Source organism: Elephantulus edwardii, unplaced genomic scaffold, assembly GCF_000299155.1.
Source record: "Elephantulus edwardii isolate Elephantulus edwardi_28Jun2011 unplaced genomic scaffold, EleEdw1.0 scaffold00094, whole genome shotgun sequence".
Taxonomy (NCBI): Eukaryota; Metazoa; Chordata; class Mammalia; order Macroscelidea; family Macroscelididae; genus Elephantulus; species Elephantulus edwardii.
Window position 1 is genome coordinate 13,149,516 of NW_006399844.1, and position 10,145 is coordinate 13,159,660.

Consider the following 10,145-nt stretch of genomic DNA (forward strand, 5'->3'; position numbering starts at 1 on the left):
GCACATTTCATTGTAATATTTTGCTTTGTCATCCCGTGCTGCCTTTTGAAATCTTCTATTCAACTCTTTAGTATCTTGAATTCTTCCCTGTGCTCAGCAACCTCAATCTCTTCTCCGTCTATCACAACCTTAATTTCTTCTCCATCTATCACGGTGCTGCCAAGTGGCGCAGTGGTGAGAATCTTTGTTTTCTTGATGTTGAGCTTCAGTACATATTGAAGACTGCATTATGGGTAATTAGAGAGTTGTTTTGTGCTGTTGAGTTGGAAGCTGGCCTTCCAGTGGATTTTTCAGAGCCTGTAAAGTGTCTTTCTCTCATGGACAAGCTAGTGGATTTGAATCACTTGCTTTTGGGTTGACAGTGCAGTTCCTTACCCATTAGGCCCCCAGAATTCCCTAATTAGCAAAATGTCAGGATGATTTATTTTTTAGTCAGACTATCTGAGGCCTAGTGGCAAGAAGCTATGCTGTAATCCTGAAGGCACGCGGTTTGAGGCCACCTGCTGCTCCATGGGAGAAGGATGGGCACTCTCCTCCCATGTGATTAACTGCCTCTGAAAACCCATTGGAGGGTCACCTATGGGTCAGTTCCGACTCTATGATATGTAGCAATACAACAACAACCACTAGTGCTTGCAGTCCTCAGAGTATGCACATGTGGTTGTTCTTTTGTGAGTTGAGCTCTAGAGTCTCTGTATAATAGGTCAAGAAGATGCATCTAGCCAGAAGTAGTTGGGTAGGATGCCACAGTATGGAAGATTGTAGCCTAGGGATAGTGCACTGTGACTCTGGAATGACATAAAAAAACTTGTGCTTCTCTTAAAATTACATAAAGTTAAGAGACCTTGTAAATGAAAAAATGTAATTGTTAAAGTGATAAAATACTTAACCTGAGTAAGTCATTGATCAATTGATCTGCTGTCCTCTTCCTGCCTCACATTGAAGACCCAGTCAAATAGTTAATGTTGCTAGTATTTCTCTTCTTTGAGTTTATTATTTCATTTTCTATCTTTGCCCCATATGTTGCATTAAAAAGTATATCTCACTAATGTAAAGCATACACGACTCAATTATCTGAGTTTATACATACTAAAAGGACTTTTACTGATTGTCTTACGTATGCTGAACCCTGAGGACACAATGATTATAGGTCAGCAGCTCTGTGGAAGAAAAGACCCAGTGACCTGCCCCAAAAGATTTATAGCCTAGGAACCAGGAGGGACAGTTTCTACTCTCCTCTTTTCTATAGGCTTTCTGTAAATCAAAATTTATTTGATGACATAAAACCAAGTACTTTACCTGCATTATTTTATTTATTGCCTTAGACAAATTAATGGAGCCAGTAAGTAGTGGAGTTGAGATTTGAACCCAAATCTTCCTGAATCTGGAAGCTACTCTCAAAACTTCTGTAATATCTTGATTGCTTTTGTACATAAATTGATAGGTGGAAACCAGTTGGCATCCACCTTTGAAATAGCTTGCCTCCAGAAACCCTGGAACTTGGAGAAATGATGAAAGTTATATAAGTATTAAGGTCTTTCACTCATAGGCTGACTATGAGTCACCTGTGACTCAATGGCACTTAACAACAACAACAACAGCGAGAGAGCTTAGTTGGCCTAGTTGGACAGAAAGTCATGCTACCAAGCCAGAGGTGGGTGATTTTAATTTGCTTCCCTCAGGCTTTCTTTTAATTGTTTTTGGTCAAGCACTCTTCTAGATAATATAGCACTGGTCTGTCCATTTGCTGTACAGAGGTAACTTGTTGCTGCTATGATGCTGAATACTGTGACCCTGATGTGTCAAATGTGATAATGGTCACCCATGGTGGACAGTGTTCGATGGAGCTCTCCGATTAAAACAAGCTTGGAAGCAGGAGTGGCATCCACTTCAGAATACCCTGCTCCGGAAACCCTATGAACTTGGAGAAATGATGCTTGGGTGGCAGTTATGGTATCTTTGGGATATATTCCTAGTAGTAGAATTGAATTGCTGGGTCAAATGATAACTTTATTTGCCACTTTTTGAGAAAGCGCCACCCTGTCTTCCAAAGTGGTTGCACTGTGTTTTTGTTTTCTATTTCCTTGGTTTCTACTTCCAATGTCTTCTATGTGCCGTGGAAGAATGTCTGTCTGTGTTTCATTGATTATGCAAAGGTGTTTGACTGTATGGATCATAACAAACTGGCTGACTCTGAGAAGAATGGGAATCCCAGAACACTTGATCGTGCTAATGTGAAACCTATACTTGGACCAGGAGGCAGTGATCAGAATGGAGCAAGGAAACACTGCATGGTTCAAAATTGGGAAGGGCGTATGCCAGGGATGTGTCCTATTTCCATGTGTCTTTTCAACCTGTATGCAGAGCAGATCATCCAGGAGGCTGGGCTCTATGAGGAGAAGTGTGGTGTCAGGATTGGTGGAAGATCTATCAACAATCTGTTATGCAGATGAAACAACCCTGCTTGCTGAAACTGAGGAGGACCTGAAATGCTTGCTGCAGATGGTCAAGGACTGAAGACTTCAATATGGATTGAGGGTCAATGTCAAGAAGACAAAGATTCTTACCACTGGGCCAGTTGGCAGCATCAGGATGGATGGTGAAGAGATTGAGATTGTTAACAGCTTAGTTTGCTTAGCTCCACAGTCAACAACACTCTTGGTACCAGCAGCCAGGAAATTAAAAGGCATATTGCGATGGGAAAATCTGCTGTTAGGGACCTCTCCAAAGTACTGAAGAGCAACAGTGTCACTCTGGGGACTAAGGTGTGTCTGATACAGGCCATGGTCTTTGCTATCACTTATTATGCATCAGAAAGTTGGACAGTGACTAGGAAGGATAGAACGAGAATCGATTCCTTTGAGCTGTGGTGCTGGAGAAGGGTATTGAGTGTACCATGGACTGCTAAGGAAGCAAACAGCTTCATCCTAGAGAGGGTTAAACTGGGCTGCTCCTTGGAGGCAAGGATTCTGAGGCTTCATCTGACATACTTTGGACATGTTGTAAGGAGGGACTGTTCCTTGGAGAGAACATCATGCTTGGGAGGGTGGAGGGACAGCACAGGAGAGGAAGACCCTCTATGAGGTGGATTGATTCAGTAACTGGGGTAATCGGGATGGATGTGTCAAAGACAGTTTGATCAGCACAGGACAGAGCAGATTTTAAGGCTGCTGTACATAGGGTCGCTATGAGTCGCAAGCGACTCGACAACACAGAACAACAACATATGTTACAGAATCCTAAAATGGATATTTAGCTCAATAAATATAATACTTTATAAAATAACAACTCAAGATAGAGAAAATGTGATACATTCATACACTTGACATTGAGAAACAATGAAGAAATTGTAAAATGTTATGACGTAAATAAGACATTATGCTAAAGGACATCACAGTGAGTGAAATAAGTAAGTAACAAAAGGATAAATGCTGTATAAGATTACTATCATAAAAATCAAAACAACAAATTTGAGAATGGTTTATCCACAGAGAGAATGAATCTGATATGGTTATGATGAGGGAGAGTAGACAATTAATGGATAGATAATAAATGCTTTATTGGGATAAGTGAAAGGAGGGACAGTGTGGTGTTAGGATTTCTAAGAATGAATTTCTATCCAATGCCTTAGATTTGACTACTCGTCCAGGTGGGAATGTGTAAGTAAAATGAATCTTTGAGGCTCCCCTCACCATTCTTAGCTCCTGTGGGGGCCTGGTTTCTAGCTGCCTCAACTGTGGACATGTGGTTTGCCCTTGGTTGGTGTATTAAACATCATCGACAGCTGTGAGGCCAACATAAGAAAGAGAGCTAATCAGACTAAAGTGAGACTGTGGCAAGGCATACAGACTGTGGTAGGCAGACAGAAGCAAGGCCAGAGTCTTTGAAATGAAACCAGAGCCAGAAGTTTTGCTTGCTGACAGGAAGCTGCTAACTGTAGAGGCTTCTATTTGTGTTGCTGTACTGAACCTGGACTCTCACTGCACGATATCCTTTGCCTTCCCCACTCCAACCTATTTCCCTAATACACTCCATAACTGTGAGTAAAAAGATATAAAGTCTGTGTGGTCATTTGCAATGAATGTTGGGTCCAGTGATTAGTAGAAGTAGATGCAGGAGCTTGGTGGACTATGTCTGACCTTTTAGTTCTGTGGATGTTGTTGATGGGGACAGTTCCCCTTTGCGGAGTTAGTAGGGGTTGAACTTGGTTGTCCCCACACCATCCTTGCTCCTTTTATAAATAGTGTAGAATGAATGGACAATCAAATATTGTGTGTATTGTAATTAATGATATGGAACAGAGATGCATGATTGATTGACTTAAAAAGAGAGAAAGAAAGGTTTACACATAGATAAGGGTCATGGACAGGCAGTTTAGGGCTTTTGGATGAATAATTACCCTACTCACTGATGTGGTCTCTGGATTTTATTACTTATAGTTACTGTTGTTGTTATTATTTACTGTGGCATTGGGACCAATTCATAGCTGACCCTCCAGTGGGTTTCAGAAGCAGTAAATTGGCTTGAAAGGAGGAGATTGCCTATCTTTTTTTGTTTTTGTTTTTTTCTTAAATTTAACTTTTAATAATGCCATGTTTTACTATGTAACATAAAACTTCCAGTTAAGTAACTAACAGTAACCTTTTACATAGGATTCACTTAAAAAAAGCAGTCTTTTTTTTTTTGCGCAGTAAAAATGGTTGAAAAGTTGCCTTTTTAAAGAGACATATATAAATATGGAAACAGAAAGTAGACAAACTCAAGTGCCTGGAAATAACTGGGAGCCTGTAGTGGTCAGCAAGATCACAAAGCACTCAAAAATTCTTTGACCTTTTTGACCAGATTTTCTTGTTTGTCTTTAAAGTCTTTAATTAACATCCAATGTTAATATAGGTATCTTTTGTAAATAATCAGAGTTGGTTTTCAGTATTCTACGCAGTAGCCAGCTTTCATGTTTATAGTGAAGTTTCTCTAAATATTCAAGAGGAATGCCTTGTCCTTCATTTCTTCCTCATAAATATATTCTATTTAAGCATGTCTCTGGAGTGGCTTGAAGATAAATTATTCCATCCAGTTCAAGGCTTCGGCCAACTGGTTATTCATTCAGTCATGCCAGTCTTGATAAATCGTCCATTCTATTTCATTCATGCAGTCAGATTCATATAAATTAGATGCAAAAATATACCTGTCACTATACACAGCTCGCTCAAAAAATAATACTGGTTTCTCAGCATCTTTGAGTCTTCCATTGAGAGAGGCAAGTTGAGCTCGTATTCAACTAAGGCAGGTGTAGGACTCGAAGGTGAAAGACCATCGCTCAGGTTTCTCATACATCATCTGAAGGACATTGCCACCACTTTTCCGAGATGTCAGTTCCTCAAATTCATCTTGAGTGTTTTGAACATTGCACCACCTAGCAATAGGTTCTGGAACGACTTCCCAATCCTCACAGACTTGATTAAGGATATTCACAAAAGTTCACTTTTCAGCAGCGATGGATGTTCCCGTCGACGGAGATTTTCTTGATGTGGGTGCCCTCAGAGCTGGTCTCAGGCGAAGGGCAGCATCTCTTGGGCGGGGTAGCCATGCTGTCTTTTTTTTTTGAGACCCCTGAGCAGGTTAAGCATAGAGGGCTGGGGGGTGAGGAGTGGCCCCAGATGTGTGCGCTGGGACTCGCGCTGCCTCCAGACACAGAAGAACCTGAGGGCTGCAGACAAGTCGGTCACTGATACACTGCAGGCGGCCTCGGGGTTTGATTTTGAAGCAGGAGGCGACGCTGATGAGGGAGAAGCATGCGAAGTGGACGCCCATCAAGCGGGGAAGCCACGCCTCTCCCGCGTCCTGACCCGGGATCCCACCTTCAGGCCACTGCGCAGCTGATGCCACCCACGCAGTCCAGATTGCCTATTTTACTTATGCGGAGCAGCTGATGGATTCAAACCATGAGCCTTTGGATTGGCAGCACAAATCTTTACTTGTAAAAAGCTGCTACTGGGGTTTTCAGAGGCAATTAATCACACAAGAGGAAACTGTCCATCTTTCTCTTACAGAGCAGCTGGTAGATTTGAACTGTGCACCTCTGGGGTTGCAGCACAACTTCCTGCCAGTCGGTCAATAAATGGGATAGGGTTTACCAAGAGTTAGGGTCTCCCAGAAGGCTCCTGTCCAAGATGGGAATGCTTTTGGTCACTTATTTATATTCCTCTTAATGCTCCAGGGGTGAGAACAAAGGGGTGAGAACAGATCTAGGGTCTGGATTTTATATAGTACAAATTAGAAGAGCATATACTGAATTGGATGGGAAGAGATTATTGATACAGTGCATTAAAAGCCATGATAAGAAACTGCCTCTCCTGGGGTGCATGGTTTGTTGGCCAGGCTCTAAAAAGTGGCTGTGCAAGAGTAAGAACAGAGAAAGTTACTTCAGTCCCAGAACAGGGCAGGGAGGAGGAGAACCTGGACTAACAAGAAGGAAGTTGGGGAGAGACATGGAGAGGTTAAGAGAGTGAGCTAGGGCCCATTACCAGTTTTTCTTTATCAAGGAATATTTGAGCCCAAGGCTTCAATTTAAATTTAGGAGGCCTGGATGCAAATCATAGATGCAGATTATTGTCCCAACTGCTTCACAGGTATAATGAAAATGTCACATTTGCTTCAAGGTAGCACTTCTCATTTCTAATGATGCTTTTTGCCTTGAGTTTCTTTTGTCTTATGTCATAAGTGTATACATCATTTTCCCCCCAAGTAGTATCTTTCCTAATACATCTGATTCTAGGATTTTCTTTTTAACTTTTGTATATTCTTATGATTTCAACTGTATCTTTTAAATAACAGTGCTATTTGATCAATTAAACATTGTCTTTCTGATGAGCTCTATCCATTTATGTTTACTGTAATCATTGTTTATTTCCCCTGTAGATTTGAACTTCATCTTCAAGTTAGGAACCAAATTTAAGGTATCATATAGGTATTCTGTTATTATCAGTTGAATGAATGAGTAACTTAATGGACAGAAACCTCTCAGTCTCACATCAGTTCAACTCTCCTTGTTCTTCAAAGTCTAGGTCAAGTACTGATTCATCTAAACATGATTACTTCCTCTTTCAAACCATGACAGCCCCAGAGACTGTTCCAAAAATCAATAGACATCACTTTGTATCAATTCAATTATGTAAAGGTTTCCTCCACCATCTTTACTACTGCCAGCATCACACTTATTCATGAGATAGGCTCAAGTTTTATTTTAAGTGGACTTTTTGCATAAAGAAGAGATGAGAGATAAGGAGTCATAGAAAGAATTAAGTAAGCTTTGTGAAGACAAAATCAAATTTCTTACCGCAAAAAGAAATATAGAAGAAAGCCACAGGTAGAATTATTTTGAAACCAGAGGACAGAAACATAACCTAAAAGAAAGATAAGGAACACTTGAAATTTCTGTCATGTACTATGTTCAGAGGGGACACAGGTCAACTTGAAGCAGCAGGAATTGCAAGCAGAACATGATAAAAGGGACATACTTTTTAAGGTAGAAATTTTCAATCATTTGCTATGTCTCTGAGAGTTAGACTGTGAATAAGGATGACAGAACAATCGATGCCATTGAATTGTGTTGTTGAAGAGTATGGACTATCCCATGGACTGCCAAAAGAACAGATATGTTTTGGAAAAGTGCAGTCAGTCAGAAAGCTTCCTGGAAGCAAAGATGGTAAAACATAATCTCACATACTTTGGGCATGTTACTAGGAGAAGCTAATCCTTGGAACGGGACATTATGCTTGGAAAGGTGGATGATCAGCAAAGGAGGGGAAGATCCCCAGTGAGATGGATTTGACACAGTGACTGCAACAATGGACTTGAGTGTGTCAGAGAAAATGAGGATGGCACAGGATAGGACAGGGTTCAGATCAGTCGTTCACAGGGTCACTGAGTTGTACTCAAGGACATATAACAATCACAGCACAACAGAAGGATTGTTAAGTGCTGTCAAGTTAGTCATAACTCATAGCAATCCTGTGAACAATGGATTTGAACGCTGTCTTATCCTGTGCTATCCTTACCATCTCTGACTCATCACTCTTTATAGTCACTGTGTCAAGTCATCTCGTTAAGGGTCTTTCCTTCCTTTGCTGACCCTCCACCTTTCCAAGCTTGATGTCCTTTTCCGAGGACTGGCTCCTTCAAATAACATGCCCAAAGTATGTGAGATGAAGTTTCACTATCCTTGCCTCCAAAAACACCATAATGCTTAAGAAGCATGAGGTAACTACTTCCTTATGCTTACATAATAGCTTACATACAGAAGACTTCTTAGAGGAGACTAGAATGCAGGGACATGAGTAAACTTGTGCAAGAGAACACAAGAGACCATCCTATTTCATTTAGCAATTGAGTATATTTGATAAGTATGAGACAATGACATTATGGCCCTGTAGTTGGGTAACTGGCTTTGATCTGGTAAAATTCTGGTAACTAATGTGACCATATTTATGGTCAAGACTGGTGAGGTCTGGGGGACATTGCATTACATTTATTAGAGTTTTTTTCACCACTGATTTACAAGTTCTTTCTGTACTGAATCTATATCCTTAATCACTCATAGGTACTTCACAGGCTAATTCTTTCCATATAGTGGAGTGAGTTCTCCGTCTCTGAATGCCCTCTTTCCAAAATTACCCTTATGTCAGCCTCCGAAAAGCTTTCCCTAAGAGGAGTTTTCCAAGGGCGCCATGCATGTCCTTGTTCCTCAGGCTATAGATGAAAGGGTTCATCATGGGTGTCACCACAGCATACATCACTGTAGCCACTGAGTCCTTCATGGAATAGGTGTCAAGGGGCTTCAGATAGACCATACAAAGTGTTCCATAGAAAAGTGACACCACAGCCAGATGGGAAGCACAGGTGGAGAAGGCTTTGTACTTACTGGAGGTGGAGGGTATTCGGAAGATGGCTTTGACAATCCAAATATATGACACAATCATGAATCCAAAGGGGATTAGGAAGATGAAACAGCCAGTGGCCATTAGCATTATGTGATTGACCTGAGTGTTGGAACATGCTAACCTCAGTAGGACATACATCTCACAGAAGATGTAGTGGATCTTCCGGGAACCACAGAAAATCACCCTGGTCATGAGGAGAGTGTGAATGAGGCCATAGAGGATAGAAAAGAACCAACATAAGGCTAAGAGCAAGATACAGAGGTTAGGGCTCATGATTGTGGTGTAGTGGAGGGGGCGGCAGATGGCCACATAGCGGTCATAGGCCATTGCAGCAAGAATGAGGTTGTCTAGGGCTACCAAGGAGACCAGGAAATAAAGTTGTGTCAGACAACCTACATAGGAGATGGCTTTGTTCTGGGACTGAAGATTCACAAGCATCTTGGGGATTGTGTTGGTGACAAAGAAGAGGTCAGTGAAGGAGAGATTGGCCAGGAAGAAGTACATGGGTGTGTACAGACGGGAGTCAGAGCTGATGGCCAGGATGATGAGCACATTTCCCACCACAGTGACCAGGTACATGGACAGGAACATCCAAAACAGGACTTGCTGCTGCCCTGGATCCTCTGAGAGTCCAACAAGGAGGAACTCGGACCTTCCAGTCTGGTTGTCTCCATCCATTTCCACAGCAATCTGCCAACATTAGTACCAACAAATATTTAACAGAGCCCTCAATTAAAGCCTATTCTTATAAGCAAAATCAAGATTTCTTGACATTTAAAATACCTTATGCCTGACTTTACCTATTTTTCAAATAAGTAACAAAGAAAAAATAAACCTCAAATGGGAATTCTTTATACAATTTAAGTATCCCAACAGATTTTGATATTGCATGCTAAGTATTGCAGTAAAAGTACTTATTTTTTAAGTCGTATCATTATATAATACCTGTGAAATTGTTTAAAGGTTATAAATTACCTTTCTGTATTATGTTTCTGTAAAGGTTTTAAAATGACATTTCAATAGTGTATGCATTTTAAGATACGGGTATTGTTCAGCTAGTCCACAAAGGTAATACTGGAAAGGTGCTGGTCCACTCTGCTCTGTTCAGCTTGGAAACTTTGAGCATCTGCGTGTACAAGCAAAGTCCAGCCCAGAGCAAGCCATGAGACTGCAGCACTCAACCCTAGCTCACAGCATGTATCATCT

The 10,145-nt window shown here is 41.2% G+C and overlaps 1 protein-coding gene and 1 pseudogene across 1 annotated transcript; both read right to left on the reverse strand.

Moving 5' to 3' along the window:
- Positions 1-4,803: 4,803 nt before the first annotated feature.
- On the reverse strand, positions 4,804-5,587 carry LOC102868267 (annotated as a pseudogene).
- A 3,088-nt stretch (positions 5,588-8,675) lies between these two features.
- Positions 8,676-9,617, reverse strand: LOC102862292 (olfactory receptor 1D2-like). The gene has a single exon (XM_006891041.1). It carries the CDS (start codon positions 9,615-9,617, stop codon positions 8,676-8,678), a length of 942 nt encoding a protein of 313 aa, XP_006891103.1.
- Between the last annotated feature and the right edge of the window lie 528 nt (positions 9,618-10,145).

Bases quoted from the DNA above. Each gene is read 5' to 3' on its own strand.
- LOC102862292 (XM_006891041.1), bottom strand. From the start codon at position 9,617: ATGGATGGAGACAACCAGACTGGAAGGTCCGAGTTCCTCCTTGTTGGA.